The sequence below is a fragment of the Bos indicus x Bos taurus genome, chromosome 21 (genome assembly GCF_003369695.1).
Source record: "Bos indicus x Bos taurus breed Angus x Brahman F1 hybrid chromosome 21, Bos_hybrid_MaternalHap_v2.0, whole genome shotgun sequence".
Lineage (NCBI taxonomy): Eukaryota > Metazoa > Chordata > Mammalia > Artiodactyla > Bovidae > Bos > Bos indicus x Bos taurus.
Window position 1 is genome coordinate 22,700,320 of NC_040096.1, and position 17,808 is coordinate 22,718,127.

Genomic DNA, 17,808 nt, shown 5'->3' on the forward strand with positions numbered 1-17,808 from the left:
CCCGGTCCCTTTTAGATCTAACATTTTGTGATTCAGCTTCTCATTTCAAAGAAGGGAAGTCTCACTTATTTACTTCTAATCTCGTCACTTTAGAGAAATCTTTCATCTTAATAACTCTTGCATTGATTACTGAGTATCTTACATATAAAGCTATATTGTCCACCATTAATGATCAATTTTCTCTCCAGTCCAAATATCTGTGCTGTCATTTCTAAGCCGTACCTCATTGCATTTCTCAGACCATCTAGACAACACTAGGTAACAGTAGCGAGGGTGGTTGCCCTTTGTTTTATTTCTGAATCCATTAATTATGCTCCATTCAAGTGCTTTTTGGTCTTGGGACTCTCTTTAGAGTAGACCTGCTGTGTCCCAGCCCTGGGGAGTATTCTAGGGCTTCACTATTAAATGTCTTGAAAGCTCTTAGCTGGAAATAAATACACTTAATTGTATTAAAGAAGCATCCTTCTGTTTTTCATAGCCTTTATAGAGGATAGGTATTGGGTTATTAAAGACCTGCATCAGCCCTCGCTCTAAAAAGCCTCAGTGCCTTTGGAATAAATGAGGTCACACACGTGGTGTGCTTGGCAGAAATCCTAACACAGTCTGGCTGGCTAGTATCATCAGGGTCCCATCTCAGGGCTGTCTGGACACACTGCTCTCCTCCTCTAGGCTGGGGGACCCTGTGTTGCTCCCCTACTCCTGCTCTCACAAAGGGGAAGCCAACAGTTATCCAACCCCTGTGGCCTGCTTCTTGAGGTGACCATTCCTGAGGCAACCTGAGGCCTGTCCCACCTGCCAGGGAGGTAGGGTGAGGCCAGAGGCTGAGCCGGGCTGGGGTGCTGGGTCCAGGGCAGATGGAGACAAGGACTGTTGTTGTGAAATAACAGCAGGACCTTCAGGGAAGGCCCTGTGAATTTTTCCTGAGACACCACCTTCTTTGCTGGCACTACCCTGTGCTTCTTTCCCCTGCACGCACCTGAACAAAGCACTTCTCAGAGGAGGGAGGCAGAACCAGCTGCAGAACTTGTGGGGCCCAGTGTGACAGGAAAATATGGGGCTTCTTGTTCAACACTCGTTAGGAATTTCAAGATGGTTGAGCATCAACCAAGACTGGGGCCTCTCTAAGCATGGGGTCCTGAGGGTAGGGAACCTACCAAATTAGGAACCTCGGACAAGGAACTTACTCTGCAGTGGAAACCGACAGTGTCATTGTGGGGCTGGGAAGGTAGAGATGGGAGTTCCTAAAGGTCATGTTTTCAGCATCACAAGAAATTATGTCGAGAGTCGAGCAGTCAGGACTGTGAGATGGTCCTAGTGGCATCTGAGGCCCTGATCTGCGCTCCCTTTCCCTTCCTGTATTCTGAGGAAATGAAGCAAGAAGTACCTGGGTTCGATCCCTGGGTTGGGAAGATCCCCTGGAGAAGGGAATGGCAACGCACTCCAGTATTCTGGCCTGGAGAATCCCATGGACAGAGGAGCCTGGTGGTTTATAGTCTATGGGTTCACAAAGAGTCGGACACAACTGAGCAACTAACACTGGCTGAACTGGCAGAGTGTGGCTCTGACCTTTACAACCAGATACAGCAGTGTTTGGAATCTGAGACTGTTTCTAGTAGGTGGGAGAGGTGTGACCCCCTGACCTGGTGGGAGAGTGTGGTTGGAGTCAAGGGTGGCGGGGAGCCAGCACTGGAGGCAGAGCCCCCTTGTTGGGGAGTCTGAGATGGCAGGAGCGAATATGGTCATTCTGAGAAAGGGGTGCATAGTGGGTGGTCAGTTCTAAGCTCCAGGAGAATCCTGAGTACCAAGGTCCAGAGCCAGAGGAGAGAAGTGCTGGGGTGAGCCTGGGTTGTGGAGTCAGAGGACAGCATCCGGGGGCTTCTCTCTGCCGTCCTCACCTATGGGAACTGCTGCTCTCTCCTTGTGGTTCTGGCCCTCAGGGTGGATCACCCAGTCCCTTACCCGAGAAAGGCAGGAACATTCAAACACAGTACTCAGGGCTTGGGAGTACGGAGAGAGATGAATGTAAGCCGGCCAGGGGCCTGGAAAGGGTGATCAACAGAAGTTTTGTATCTGGGGTGGCTAGATCCTCCCTACCCAGGTGCAGAGGGCGTGGCTAAAGGGTTCCCCCTTTCAATCGCACAGCTAGCCCAGCTCTATGTTTTCATTTCCTTCCATCCCTTCTGGAGCTGGGATGGGATGAGAGGGTACATACTTTTTCACCAAACAATTCAACTTTTAGGAGTCCATCTTAACAGAAAAAGATGCATTCGAGGATGTTCACTGCAGCCCTGCTTGTGATATTCTAATAGCTGTGTGTGTGCGTGTGTGTGTGTGTGTGATTATTTAACATAGAAACAGGTCTGGTAGCATATGGTCCAAACTGTTGACAATAGTTACCTCTACGGAAGGAAGGGAGTGGGGAAGGAAGAAAGGCTTTCCTTTGCCTCTGCACATTTTATATACTTCTGCTAAGTTTAATTTTTTTTTTTTTTTTTTTTTACTATTTTTCTAGCACATATGAACGTGATTTAAGAAGATTTAAAAATCACATTGTACAAAACCTTGCAATTTAGAGAGATGAACCGAAGTCTGACGCCACAGATGTATAGTGGTATGGATCCTCTGGGTAATTTTATTTCCTCCAGCAGTTTTTGGCAGTCTAGGGGCAGGCCTGCAGGAAGATGGTGTTGAAAGGACCCAGGAGAAGCTGGCAAAAGCTAAGACACAGGCGCTCAGTAATTATTCTGGGCATCTGACATCAGTTAGCCTATTTAATCCCTGAGGGGTAGATATCATTAATCCTAGATTTACAGTGAAGGAAAGTGGCTTGGAGAGAGGGCGTGTGGCAGGACTGGGATTCGCACCTCAGGGTGTGGGATCTCTCCCGCTCTTGGCTGCTTCCAGCCCAGTTCAGGGGAGGCAAGGAGAGGAGCGGAACACTGGGTGCCATGGCTGCCAGGAGCAGCCTTTGAATGCTGACTCCCGGGGGAGGAAATAAAGCCGGAGGGAGCACCAGTTGTAAAGAAAAGGATCAGCTTACAAGTGAGAGGCGAGGGAAATAAGCTGGTTTGGGTTTTACATAGAATAAAGCTGCGTGGAACGCTGCATCTTCATGTCTCTCATGAACTGGGGAGGGGGTCAGAGGACTGAGGAGTCTCCTGGAAATGGCCTGTGTGTGGGGGGGTGGGAGTGGGGGTGCCAGGCTGGCCTCTGTCCCTTGGCTGAGTCCTTTCCCAGTCCCGTTGACCTCATGCAGAATAAGAACTGAAGTCGACATTCATTGACAAGTTTGAGCCTGGTGGGGGGTCAAGCAGTCCTGTTTGGGGGTCCCTGCAGTTGTAGGGGAGAATGGATTGGGGTGGTGGGGGAGTATGTTCTCCTGCATGCCACCAACTTCCAGGTACCCACATGGCTGGGGGTGCTTCTCCTGTAGCAGGAGTGGGGTTGTGTGTGAGCTCTCTCCACACACATCCACATGGAGGGATTCTTCACAGGGGCTCAGGAGTCCTGGGTGAGCCAGTGAGTGGCACATGCCAGTGAGGTTTGGGTTAGTTCTGTCACCGTGACTCCTTTTGTGTCCCTTGTCACTGAGGTCTGGGGAAACTGGGTAGAGAAGTGTTCAGGGACTTTGAGGTTCAGATGATGGCCAGGGAAGGAGGGCTGTGGTGGAATTGATGCTAGGCAGTCGAAGCTGAGGTGAGGGGGGAAGCTGTGACTTCCTGGAGTGTTCCAGACTGAGTTCCAGAGTATGGATGAAAGTGAGTGGGGGGTTGCTCCTTGTGACCCCAGAAGTAGGCAAATGTCTCCCACCATTCCTGCCTTCTCCTACTTCATTCTTGGTTTTAGGTCTCTAAGTTTAGCATTCCTAAATTGCAGACCTGGAAATCAGTTAATGTGGCTATGCAACAGTTCTCTGAGAACAGAGGGTAAGTGACCAGCTCAGGACAGCACAGGGCAGCGCAGGAGGCCAGCTATGGATAATGGGATCAGGGTCAGCTGGGGGTAAGTGTCCTCACCCGTAATTAGAGCAGGGCTCAAGGATTTCCAGAGAGAGGCCAGGACAACAATGTCCTGTATTAGAAGGTGGGCCCAGGAGGCACCCTGGAGTGCTGGAAGGAGGCAAGGTCAGTGCTGGTAGTCATCAAGGCCAGACTTCTCAGTGAGGCAGGGCAGGGAGGACAGAGGATTTGAGACAGACTTTCAAACTCTATGATGGTTGAAAGCATTTTCTTCACCAATTACTCTTTATTTAGAAGAGTCAGGTTCTGCCTGGAAAAATTACCTTCTAAATCCAGGAGCACTGAGGCAGAAAATACTGCAGTTTTGGTAGAATTACTGGTGATAGTAAAAATCATCCCTTGTGTCTTTTAAGACATCGTCATTAAGCCGTTGGTACTTTTATAAGGCAGGGAGGGTATTATGATTATTGCTAAATGTGCTTGAACTTGATAATGTAAATCATGTGCCAGTGGATTGGGCCAGCTAGGCTAATAAAGAGGGCCGATAGCGGTAGCGGGTAGCGGGAAGCTGCTCCCCGGTTACCGGGCCTTTCTGCTCGGCTGCCCTCGGGGAACTGCCCGGTGCCCACCTCGGGCCCTAAAGATCCCTGCTGGAGGGGGCACGGGGGCTGTGGATCTTCGGTTCCCTGGTACCGTGAAGCCTGAGCCGCCGCAGGGTACCCGGCGCTGGAGCCCCTGCGGGAGTGCCAGCGCCGCAGCAGGGACTCCAGCCCGGAATACCCCTCCAGGTCTTCAGAGTAGCCGGGACCAAGGCGGGAGTGGGCGGCACCTCAGGGTCGTTCCAGGGCCGCGCTAGGGAAAGGTGTGGACGGCGGCAGAGGAAAGGGACTAGCCGTGCTGTGCCGGGGTCTCGGCTAACCGCGAGCCGCAGGGATGGAGGGGCGGGAGTGAGGGTGGGTCCGAGGTGGGCAACTCCAGGGTACGTGATGTACACCCAGGGGTGCCACCCTCCAGTTTATCGTGGGAGGAGACCCAGCACAGAGAGGCTAAGGGATTCGCCCAAGGTCACACAGTGAGCGGGTGGCGATGTGTGTGGGGTGCCCTTCTGCCAACGCGTCTGGCGTCATCACAGGCCTCCTCTGGTTAAGGACGAGTAGGAGGGCATCCCCAGCCTTACACGAAATGTGGCTTCTTGTCATCCCAGCCTCCCAGTCGCCGGTGTAGGCGGGCCTAGGGCTCCAGGTCTTGGCGCGCGAGGACACGGACTGAGCCCGAGTCAGTAACACCCGTCACCGCCCCCGCCCTCCTGGCTCTTGAATGGCTCAGTGACAGGGCCCTGACCGAAGTCACACAGCTGCTAAGTTCCGAAGCCGGGATTCGAACCCTGCGGTATGGGTTTTAGTGGCCTCAGGCCGGAGATCAAGACCACTGGCTCAGGGGTGACCACGTGCAGCCATGGGTAAGTCGTTTTCTCTCCGGCAGCCTGGCCGCGCGCCCCTCCCGTCGTGGCCGCGCATGCTCCGTGGCGGGCGGAGCCGGGAGGCGGCGGCGGGCACCCCAGCTGCTTTGCATTGACGCCAGCACCCGCTGGAGGTCACCGCTGGGGGCTGGGCGCGGCGTGCTGCCGGCAAGACCCGGCCCGGAATGCGGAGCCGGAGCCGCGTCGCCCGCAGCTCCTGGGCGAGCGCCGCCGCTTCAGCGCTTCTCGACGGCGCGGCCTCAGGTCCGCGTCCCTCCGTCCCTCCTGGGGTGGACGCGGCCTTGCTGTCCCGACGGGATTCTTCCGGCCCGCACCGCTCAACCGCCAGAGATCTAGTCTAGGTTTCTCCGCCACCAGCCCTCGGACCAAGGGCATTTATCCGTGGGGCGGCCGGCGGAGGGACGTGGGAGCCCGGGGCCTCTGGAGGTGCCGGCCACAGCGCCTCCGGAGCCGGAGCGGGCGTAGCCGGGAGCACACCTCCCCTGGGGGGTCGCGCCGCCTCACGGCGAGGGCGGCGTCGCTCGCGCGGCGGGGACTTGTCGGCTCTCGGGCCGGGAGATCGCAAATCTCCTCCCCCGAAATTCCCCGGAAGCGCGGCGCGGCCGAGGCGAGCGCGGCGATGTGAGGGAAGACGGCCGGCGGCTCCCTCCTCTGGAAGGGCATGTTCGGAGGGGCGGCCGCGGTGCGCTGCCCGCCCCACCGCCCCCTCCCCGCCGCCGCAGCCGCCTCCGCCGCCGCCGCGCCCGCACCGCGATAAAAGGGGCGGCCGCACTTCCTGACGGGAGACCCGCGCTCGCCGCCGCCGCCCGCCCAGGCGGAGATGACACGGCGCACGCGGCGGCCCCGAGGCGCCGGGCGGGCCGTTTACTGACCGGATCGCGGCTGCCCGCCAGCGTGTCCGCGGCGCTGCCGCCAGCATGGGCTGCGCCCCGAGCATCCACATTTCCGAGAGCCGTGGGGTGTACCCCGGCGGCAAGGAGGCCGAGGACGTGCCGGGCCCCGCGGCGGCGCCGCTCCCGCCCGGCGGGCCGAGCCTCCCACCCGGCCAGAAGACGGCCGCCTCGACCCGGGCCCCCGGCTCCAGCCTCGCAGAGTCCGAGCCTCGCGGAGGCAACGGCAGCAAGGTAAAGGGGCGCCGGGCGGGCGGGCGGCTCCGGGACTGCGGTCCGCGGTGAAACTCGGGCCCCGCGGGGCGGCAGCCTTCCCGCAGGGCCGGGCGGGGCTCGGTCCTCGGCCGCGTTGCCCTCCTCGCTCGGCTTTGACAGACGCCCGCGGACTGTCCTGGCCCGGGCGGCGCCGGGAGGAGGACCGACCCCGGTCCTGGGGGCCCCGCTTAGCCGAGTTGTGAGGAGGACGCTCCCTGAACCGCGGTGTCGGTTCCTGGGGCACGTCTGTCGTGCCGTCTTGTGAACTTGACCGAGGCGCTTGAATCCATTCCCTGCCGGACAGCGGGTGCGGAGGACGCCCCCCGCCCCGGATATTCTGGCGCGACCCTGAACGTTCAGTCAGTGTGAACTTTGTTCTTCTGGTTCTCCCGGTGGAAGGGAAGGGCGGCCAGCCTGCGAAGCCGGGGTACTGGACCCTGCCGCCCAGTTGTGTTTTCCCGGTTTGGGCTTTGCGCAAGCCTGCAGTTGCAGTTTTCCATTTTCTTTGAACTATTTAAAATGTAATCTGGAATATCAGCTTTGCTTCATTGCACATGTATTTGAGGTCCCCGTTTATTAGCATACATGTTGTTCTTAAAGCCTGTGTAATTAGAAAATACTATCAGAAACGCAGTTTTTGAAGCATTCAGCAGAACGAAGTTAATTTATCAACCAGTCTTACTGGGACATTTGGTAACTTTTTTAAATTGCGTGTCTTCTCCAGCGCCTGTTGCCTTGACTGTGTTTTGCCAAAGTTTCTGGGCTTCGTCTTTGTTAAGGTTTTCTAAAGGAAAGGTGTTTTTCCTTTTTTAAAAAAGGAAAAAAAGTTCGTGAAGACAGACTGCAGACGCTTTTTGGTTCTCTGATTTGAAATTTTAGAGCTGGAATTCATGCTTTTGTTTATGTATTAATCTAGGGGGAAATATTCCTGTATGCACGGCTATATAGATTGTTGAGGCTCATCAGTCTCTTTGCTGCTGTGTTTTAAGAGTAATTTGTAGAATTGTCTTGATTTTCTTGCTTACTGCTAGATCTTCCAGTTAGAGGGTTAGAAATTGGTTCATTTTCTCTCTTAAATTTCCAGCAGTCATCATTCCTTTTCTACATGAAAGTGAAAAGTCTTTTTCAGTGTTGCATAACGTAGATGCAACACTCTTCCCCTCTCATACGCTCTCTGAAAATTCAGCTTCACTCTGTTCCTCCGATTTGGGAGTCCTAGAGTCATTGAAGAACTCTGTGATAGTTTTGAACTACTTACCTAAGCTGCACTTAATACCTTTGTAATGCTTGTGGGTTAAGTAAGCTACCTAACTGGCTTTTTCTTTTTTTTAAAGTGTTACACAGGTGAAGTTGAATAGCGAAGCTTTAACTGCTGTCAAGTTTTTGACCCAGATCTGATATTGGTTATCTTGCATTAAGTAATAGTAAGGTTTTAGTTAACACCAGTAGTTTTTCAAGAAGTCTTGTGCCTTATTGGCCTACTGGGGGCAGTTGTGGATGTCCTAAATTCACTCAGGTGTCTTGTAAGCATCTGTAAGTGCAGCGGTTTGCTCTCTGCCACCCACATTGTCAGGAGAACCCCTGAGTTTCTAAGAGTCTTGTCAGACCATTGTCTTGAGTGGGGACCCGGAAAAATACATTCATCATTACAGTGCTTAATCCAGTGGCATGCATATAATAGGTGCTAAATAAATGTTGAGTTTGATTTTTGTTGTTAACGGAATGATGAAACGTTTTCAGTCACTGGAATTGGATTCTGTAAAACCTCCGGTGCAGGATTTAAGGTTAGTTTTTCAAGAGGAGGAGCCAAATTATAAATAACACCACAGCCACAGAATCAATAGTCCCATGCTTGTTATTCATGAACTCCAGCATGTTGATGCCACATCTCAGTTACAGATGTTTGTGATTAGGCCTGTCTAGTGAGCCACCAGGGAGCCCAGATCAAGTGATGGTGGTGGTTTAGTCGCCAGGTCGCGCCCTGTCAAGTGACAGGCAGAGGTAAATATCAGCATATTTTTAATTCACTATTTTTCCCTTTAAAGGAATGAGTCTTCTGAAATTAAGATACTCAGTATGTTCTGGAAATTTAAAAACCCATGTTTAGAGAAGATAAGCTTTCAGCAATTTAGCAAAGTCAAATTATTACACAATGAACTTAAATTCCCTTATATAAACATACAAAGATCCAATTTTAGCTCATTAAAAAATAACTTCTTATTAAAATATAGTAAGTCAGCTTATTGAGTGAATTCCAGTCAGAAATTCACTGGGGAAGTTTTTGTATTTCTATACCATGTAGTAAACACCAGTTCATCAGAATGCTTGGGAGATTGATAATCAATTGTATTTTCAGATTAATTAAGCACTGCATCCCCTGCACCTGTAGCGTATCCCACGTGTGTTCCATGAAGCAATTTGTGGACCATTAATAAGTATTAAATGAATAAAGGGTCTGTGGTCAAGTTAGGGAAATACTGGCTCAGGCTAAATTTGTCAGATTTCTTTAATACAGGATTTGTCGAAAACTTAATTTCCTGAAACACATTGTGAACCTCCAAGCCGTATTTAGAATGTGCAACACTTCCCAAACGTGTTTGATTATGGAGCCCATTTGTTGCGGTGTACCTTAGGCAGGCCACATGTTAAGTCGTGATTCCTAACATGAGATAACCAGTATTCAAAGTGCAAGAAATATACTGAACAGTACAACTCAGTAAATATAACTTGCTTCTTAATGATTCCAAAGGTACTTCAGGATCTCGTAATACAGGAGGTTGGCTCATCTTTATGAACTCATTTAAGTATTACTAAAAATACGCTGGCTGTTTATTCATTTCAGGAGTTATAGTCTCTGTGGTTACAGATAATGAATGCTGTGTTCAGTTTGAACACTTACAGTTTTGTTTTGTTTTGAATCAGGGTGCACTTTAACTGTAACATTTAATATTTTCTTGTCAGTCTTTAGATTTACTCCGTTTTCCTTCTCCTTGGCTAGGACTCTGAGTTGCCCTTGAAAGATCTGAGTGTGGGGGCGGGAGTGTCCAAGGAGACCTTCTGCTCCCCCGCTCCCTTTCTGGAGACACGCAGGGAACAACTAAAGGTGGGTCCGCCCTCCCCCTGTGTCACTCATCAGCCCTGTGAAGGGGCAGCCCCTCTGTTTTGTTCTGCTGTGCTCGCCCCACTGTCCACCCCCCTTCCCCCGCCCCAGACAGTAGGCCTTCCACAGACATTGGTTGAATTGGAGAATTGTGTGAACTAGGCTGTTAGAAGTGGAAAATCCAGCCAGTCCTAGTAAAGGAGAAATAGAAGCCAGTTTTAACTAGAGTGAAGGCTGTAGAATTTAGACTTGAGTTTTTGCAAGTGTCTGGTATTCCTCTTTCAGCGCTTTTGTACCCAGGAAATAATCCGTCTTTGCTCTGGTGAGCCCAGATTTCCCCGTGAAGACTTAAGGATTAGTGCAGCCGGGTGGGCAGTACACAGAGGTGACCGGTAACAGCGCGGCCAACGCTGACCTCTGACCAGGGGTTACTGCCGTCAGCTCTCAGGCTGACTCGCCGTTTGTCCTTCTCTAGTATTTGCTGTGTCATTTTCTTTCCCTCCACCTAGTTTTCTCTAATTTTTCACCACCTTCTCCTTCTTCCCAGTGTTTTCTCCCTCCTTTTCCCCGCCAGCCCACCATCCTCCATAAAATTGGTGACATGAATCATCCTAGGCCATCAAAATTTGCTGGTTTCTTAGTGTTTCCTAGCTCTGGAGTAAAATTTGTTGTCTGCTGTTAATATATAGAGTGGATTAATCCAACTCTTATATTTCCCTAAAAGAAAGTGAAGTCTTCTTTTTGTGTGACCTGAGTGACCACTCTCCCTGCACCGCCCCCCCCCCCCCAAGTTAGGGTCATTGACCCTTGAATTATAGATTATATAAAGTACTGAAAGTTTCCCTGTAAAAGCATAGTTGAGAAAATGGGACCCAACTTTCTGTTCCTGAAGTAAGTGACTAGAATTTTATCTTGAGCTCATGGGCTCTGAGTTCTCTAATCCCTTGTGTTCTTATGCCTTTTGGTATATAGAATCTCATTATCTTGCTAAGCCTAGCTATAAAGATAACTGCTTTTTAAATTTTCTTGAATGCCTATTATATACATAAAATATTTTGTATTATACACTTTTTTTTTAGTGCTTAATGTCATTACCACCATAACTGTAAAAGCGTGATGTGATGAAGGTCACAGCTCTGTCAGCTCAGACCTACCCTTGGCCGGCCTTGACTGTCTCCTTGCTGAAGTGAGTGTTCGGTCCCTTCTGGCACAAACGTTCCCTGTCAAGTGTCTTGTGATGCTGGTGACCCCTTGGACTGCTTGCCTGTTTGGATTGGGTTCTTCCGTAGGGGATGGTTCGGGATGTGAGGCCATGGGGTGAGGCAGTCATCTCAGAATTACCTAAAATGCCTTAAAGGACAGAGTATTTTTAAAAATTAAAAAGAAATCAGAGAACAGAGGGAGAAGTTGACTGGCACATGGGTGAGCCCTTGGGTGTGTCCACCGTTGGTGGCTCCCGCCTGGTTTCTCCGTGCACAGGGGTCGGTGGTAGGAGGCCTCGGACTCTGAGGTTCTGGAGTGCAAGCTCTTCGTCCGAGTTGCACCTGGCTTTCCTCGATGCCTCCTGTATTGTAGGCACTTTGCTGGATGCCTTGCGGACCTTATCTCTCTTCAGCCCTCTGAGGTGGCTGGTGTCATTTCCTTTCTGCAGATAAGGTGCCAGAGGTTAGAAACTCACCCTGGGCAAACAGTTAAGCAGGGATGCAAATCCGTTGTTCCTGGTGCTTATCTCCTGGCTGGTTGCTCTGATAACCAACCACCTGTCCCAGTGTTACATCCACCATTCTCTGGCCTCCCACTCAGCTATGAGCATCGTGGGTCCACCTGGGCTTTAAGCAGGCATCCTGAATCTGTTATTAAAATTTCAAGTCTTGATTTACTGTGGAGATCCAGTCCTAGCTTAGGTTCTCATGTCTGTGGATGTTGCAGCTGTATTTGGCCCTGTCCCAGGTAATGCCTCTAATCTCCCCTCTTAACTCTCTATAATCAGTCGGCAGGCATCCCTTGGGGCTGCTTTCTCCTCCCTTTCCTGCTCAGGCTGCAGGTAGCCTTCCTTAGCTAGGACCTCCGTAGGAGCCAGCCTGGAGGGCAACCCCTCACCCCTTCTTCTGCCCCCAGTTCCACACATACATGTCCTGTCTTGAGCCCTCGGTTGCACTTGCACTCTCCTCTGCTCTTGCCACCTCTCCTATAGCTCTCGTGGGCTCAGATTTCTCTCCCAAGCCTGCTGCTTGATGATAGGCCTCTGGAGGGCAGGGGCTATGCACTGGTTTCAGTACAGTTCCCAAAGCGTTTGGTGCACTGAGTAGGTGTTTGGATAAATACGCCCGTCTCTAAGGCTGAAAGGGCTTTTATTTCTATTCCATGGATCTATCTCACCTGTTTAAATTTAACAGAAATTATTGGGGTGTGTTATGCTTTAACAAAAAGCCAAAATACCCTGAAGCCAGTGATTAATCCGCAGGGTGATCAGTAAAGCTTTTGCCTCTCATGTTGGCCGTGTCAGGGTTGAGCAAACGTGCCTGGGTCCCGTCCCTCTGCTCTGCTTCTGTTCTGCTCTATAAGATGAGTGCTGGACTATCTTGGGAGAGAGCTGTTTTGACAAGTCTTGTGCTGGAGTTTCTTTGCTACAGGCCTCATCCGCGTAGACGGAAAGGCAAGCTCAGCTTTCCCCACACTTTCTGGATGGGCTCAAAGAACACCAGGACTTCCCTGGTGGCTAAGACAGTAAAGAGTCTGCCTGCAATGCAGGAGACCCGGGTTCAGTCTCTGGGTCGGGAAGATCCCTTGGAGAAGGGCATGGCAACCCACTCCAGTATTCTTGCCTGGAGAACCCCATGGACAGAGCGGGAACGGTCCGCTTTTATTCTGTGTGGGTTGAAAATTCACCTTCAGTTAAGATGGTGCTCGTTGCCTGTCAGCATGCATCTCCCTTTCGTGTCCTGCACGTCAGTGCAGCACTGCTTCAGCCTTGTCCTTTGCTCCTGGGACGAGCGAAGGGCTGGAGGCCCATGGACGGTTTCCACACGGTCTTCACATGTTTGAGGTTTATAGCGGCTCCCAAGTGAGGTATGTTGGAAAGAAGAGAAGTGGAGGAGCCACAGGTGTGTGTTTTTAAAGCCAGCACCATGAGGTACCAGCTGTGTGATATTTAGCAAGTTCTGACCCACATTTTCTCAAGCATAAAATGAGACTAGAATACCTGGATTTTGGTGAAGATCATTTAAAATAGTCTGTGTGCATATGTTTTGTTAATTCCAAAGCACCAGTACATGTAAGGATTGATCTTTTTCTTTCAGGTACCTTTTTCAAGGACAAACTTTGCTTAAATATATTTGCTTATATTTAATTTTTTTTTTTTTTGACTGTGCAGCACAGCGTGGGAGATCTTAGTTCCCCGACCAGGGGTTGAACCCAAGCCACCTACATTGGCAGTGTGGACTGGACTGCCAGGGAAACCCTCTATCTGCTTCTTTTTTAAAGCAAATCTCTTCCTTTTAAAAATATATTTTTATCTTTCCCCTAATATTTTATTAGTTTGAAAAATTTCAAACATATAGCAAAGTTGAAAGAATTCTCACGTGTGTACCCACCACCAAGATTCTATAGGCAACACTTGCCTTCGTTTGCTTTATCATTCTCTGTCCACCCAGAAATCTGTTTTATTTTTGGAGCCATTTCCAAGTAAGTTGCATACATCAATATACTTAACTCCTAAACACTTCACTATGTATATCACCTAGAATTCAAAATTTGTCTCTTTTTTTGACAAATGTGTATGCTTATGTAATGCAGAATCTCTGTCAGGATACAGAATATTACTGTCACCCCAGAAAGTTCTCTGTGCTCCTTCTCCATTCCTAACCCTACCCATCAGCAACCACAGTTCTTATATTTTTTTCCATTATAAAGTATTTTTGCCTATTCTAGGCTTCATAGAGATAGAGCCTTGAATGTATTCTTTTGTCTAAGGCTTCAGCATAGTATTTTTGAGACTCATCTGTGTCGCATGGGTCAGTAGGTGGCTCCTTCTTGCTGAGTCGTACTCTGTTGTGTGACTAGATCACAGCTCACGTACTCATTCTCTTGTCAGTGGATGCTAGGCCTGCATTCCATTTTCGGCTATTAAGAGTACAGCTGCTATGAATATTTTGGTATAAATTACTACGTGGGCATGTACTTTCATCTTTCTTGGGTTAATGTCAAGAAGTGGAATTGCTGGGTCATAGGATAGCTATTATCTATTATGTTTAGCTTTCTAAGAAACTGCTTGACCTTTCTTCAGGGTTCCCCAGTTTCACCTTCCCACTAACAGAGTATAATGAAAGTTTGGTTGGTCTACATCCTTGCCCCAGTTTGGTGTTATCAGTCTTAATTTTAGCCATTCTGGTGGGTGTGTAGTGATATGTCCTTGTGGTTTTGATTTTCATTTCCTTGATGGCTAATCATTTTGTGAATGTTTTCATGTGTTAATTGTTTATATAACTTCCTTTTTTGAAGTTTTCATTTTAACAGTATATTAAAAGGAAATATAAATGTGTCATCACGGTTTCTGGGTTCTGTTGTTCAGTCGCTAAGTCACCTCCGACTCTCTGGCCACCCCATGGATTGTAGCCCGCCAGTCTCCTCTGTCTATAGGATTTCTTGGGCAAGAATACTGGAGTAGGTTGCCATTTCCTTCTCCAAGGGATCTAACTGTCCCAGGGATTGAACCCAATGCTTCCTACATTGGCAGGTGGATTCTTTACCGTTGAGCCACCAGGGAAGCCCAAATGAGAAAGTCTCCTGTTTGCACTAAATAAGTTACTCAAAGCATTTACCTGGAAGGAAAAGGGTGATAAATTCAAGTAGGTTAAAATAAAGAACTTCTCAGCAAAAGAGAGTGAAAAGGAAGGAAACCATAAACTGAAAGATGACATTTGCAACACCTAATACCAATGAAGGATTAGTATTCAGAATATATATAGAACTCCTACAATAGGTAAGAAAAAGTTTAATTGAAAAATAAGCAAAGACTTGGACAAGGAGCTCATTAAAGAGGAAACCAAATGGCCAATAAATGTGTGAAAAATGTCAGCCTCATTGGAGAAATGCAAATTAAAACCACAATGAAATAACATTTTATACCCACCAAATGGGCAAATGTTTAAAAGCCTTACAGTATTTTAACTTTTTATTTTGTACTGAGGTATAGCTGATTAACAGTGTTGTGACAGTTTCAAGTGAACAGTGAAGTGACCCAGCCATACATACACACATATCCATTCTCCCTCAGATCTCCCTCCCGTCCAGGCCACCACTCAGCACTGAGTAGAGTTTCACGTGCTATACAACAGGTCCTTGTTGGCTGTCCATTTCAAACCCATCAGTGTGTGTGTGTGTGTCCGAAACTCCCCAATTAACCCTGCCCCCCATGCCTCCCTCCACCCCGGCAACCATAAATTTGTTCTCCAAGTCTGTGGGTCTCTTTCTGTTTTTAAAGTTTATTTGTATCATTTCTTTTTAGATTATACATGTAAGGGATGTCATACGATATTTCTCCTTCACTGTCTGACTTATTTCGCTCAGTATGACAGTCTCTAGATTCAATCCATATTGGTGCAAATAGCATTATTCCATTTTTTTTTAATGGCTGAGTAATACTCCATTGTATTTATGTACCACATCTTGTTTATCCATCCCTCTGTTGGTGGATGTTTAGGTTGCTTCCGTGTCTTCTAAAAACCTGACAGTATTTTTGAGGAATTCTTCAACAGTGTAAGTAAAAGTGTAAATCAGTTCAACTGCTTGGAAAACCATTGTCATTACCAAGGAGAGCTAAACATGCGACCCTGTGACCTGGCAGTTTTAACCCTAGAAATACATGTGTGCTGAGATATGGATAAGAATGTTCATAGGTGCATTGCTTTTATTGATAATAGCAACCTTTTTGATAAAACACAAGTATCCCTCAGCAACATAATGGATGAATAAGTTGTACTGTGCAAAAGAATGCTTTTCAGCTTTGAAAATGAATGGCTTAACATGGAACTCAGTGTTATGTGCCAGCCTGGACGGCAGTGGGGATTGGGGGAGAATGGATACATGTGTGTGGCTGAGTCCCTTTGCTGTTCACCTGAAACTATCACATTGTTAATTGGCTACACCCTAATACAAAAGAGAAAGTTCAAAGTTCAGGGAAAACGAGCAAAAAAATGAATGGCTTATAGCTTATAGCTACCGGTGTCAACATAGACCAGTCTCAAAACAATGTTGAAAGAAAACTTAGAGAAGACTTTGTAAAGTGTGACCCTTTTAAAGATTAATAGCTAAGCAGTATATTATGTAGGAATGTATGTGATATGCACATGCATATTATATTAAAACTGTAAAGAAAACCCAGAGAAATAATTACTATAAAATTCAGTTAGGCAGAGAAAGTTTATTTTACAGACTGAAATGATTGGCAGGTTGATTTGAGTGCCTCCTACAGAAGATCTGGAGCCAAGCAGGAGGCCCTGCCCTCAGGACAGTAGTAGTCTTCCCTGGAAAGGTGGGGCCTGTGACCTGGAAGTGAGGGTGGCGCCTGAGGGGTGGAGTGGGTGTTCAGGGAACAGGCAGGATCTTGGTCTGGGCCCATCATCGGTGCAGAGGGCGGAAGGCGGGAGGGGCTTGGCCTGCCTGGGGCTCGGCTCAGAAGACCCGAGGACTTGGGTGGGTAGAGAGTTGACTGTTCCACAGGCAGTGAGGAGTTGACCAGGGGCAGGAGGGGAGGCTTGAAAGCCAGGATGAGGCGTTCGGAGTCCATCCTCTGAACCTCAGCATTTTCATTTTCAACACTGTGGTTGCAGGATGAATATATTATATGAAGTTTTAGGAGGAAGATGCACTGACGCTGGAGGTGGGGCGTGTCTCGGGGCTGTGGTGCTGGGCCAGGCGCAAGGTGTGGTGCAGTGCTCTGGGAAGGGAGGCAGGGCCTGCCCGCCAGCCGGCTGGGGAGTGGAGTGGGTTCAGCGGGTGAGGGGTGAGGGTGAGGGGTGAGGGGCGGTGCAGACGGGGTCTGCAGCTCAGGACTGATGGCCTGCCTCCGTTTGTACTGTGCTGTCCAGGTGACTGGCTGCTGGTTTTTAAAAATGGAAATATAGTTGGTTTGCACTGTTGTGTTGGTTTGCACTTTGTGTTGCTTTCCACTGTATTAGTTTCTGGGGGACAGCAAAGTGAACAAGTTTATATATATATCCTTTTTCATTGTAGTTTATTACAAGTTAGTGGATATAGTTCCCTGTGCTATATAGTAATAGGACCTTGTTTATTTTATATGTAGTAGTTTGTATCTGCTAATCCCAAACTCCAGATTTATCCCTCCCCTCTTTCCCCTTTGGTAACAAGAAATTTGTTCTCTTGGACTGTGAATCTCAGAATTGTTTCTCTCCATGGAAATCTTCATTAAAAGGGGAAAGATTTATTTGATCTGAAGAGAAATCAGATTATACTGAGTGCAGTTTTTATCCATTATCTCATTTGATGTTCTCCAAACTCCTGTGAAGTAGAAAGGACAGTGTTATTTTCCCTGTTGAAGACCTAAAAGAAGCAGAACTTTAAAGAGATCAAATGACTTGCCCAAGGTCGTGGTAACTTATTTCAGCAGCAGGTTCTTGTAATAGCATAGGGTAGAAGCCAGAGGAAAGAGAGGCTGGGGAGTTTTTAGAAAAGCCTTTCTTGTCTCGTGGTTCTGGATTTATTTCATAAGTGTTTACATATATATTACCATATGTAAAATAGATAGCTAATAGGAAGTTACTCTATAACACAGGGAGCTCAACCCAGTGCTCTGTGACAGCATGGAGGGGTGGGAGGGAGGCTCAAGAGGGAGAGGACGTGTGTATACTTAGAGCTGACTGACATTGTAGTACGGCAGAAACCAACACAATATTGTAAAGCAGTTACCCTCCAATTAAAAGTGAAATAGAAAACAAAAAACCCCACAAACCAAAACAAGAAAAGTAAGCTTTTATTTTTCTCATTACAAAAGTAATATTCTTCTTAGAAAACTTGCAAAAGGACATGGATCACTTGAATTGCATAATCAGGAGATAGATAACGCGTAAATTGGTGGTGTTGCCTTGCATTCATGTAGATTAATTA

General features: G+C 48.4%; 1 protein-coding gene and 1 non-coding gene across 3 annotated transcripts in view; one reads left to right on the plus strand and one right to left on the minus strand.

Moving 5' to 3' along the window:
• Window positions 1–4,925: 4,925 nt before the first annotated feature.
• The window catches only part of PDE8A (phosphodiesterase 8A), a 144,285-nt gene continuing 131,402 nt past the window's right edge, over window positions 4,926–17,808 (plus strand). Inside the window, exon 1 of one of the 2 annotated variants that reach the window (XM_027522011.1) lies at window positions 4,926–5,418. Coding sequence is in view for 1 of the 2 variants with exons in the window: in XM_027522010.1 (XP_027377811.1) it covers window positions 6,357–6,563 (207 nt within the window). In the remaining variant the exon portion in view is untranslated. Of the gene's footprint in view, window positions 5,419–6,257; window positions 6,564–17,808 lie in introns of those variants that run through there. The other variant, XM_027522010.1, reaches the window with a different exon arrangement.
• LOC113880225 lies at window positions 17,035–17,154 on the minus strand. Its single transcript, XR_003507683.1, has one exon. It is a non-coding gene; the product is annotated as a U5 spliceosomal RNA (small nuclear RNA).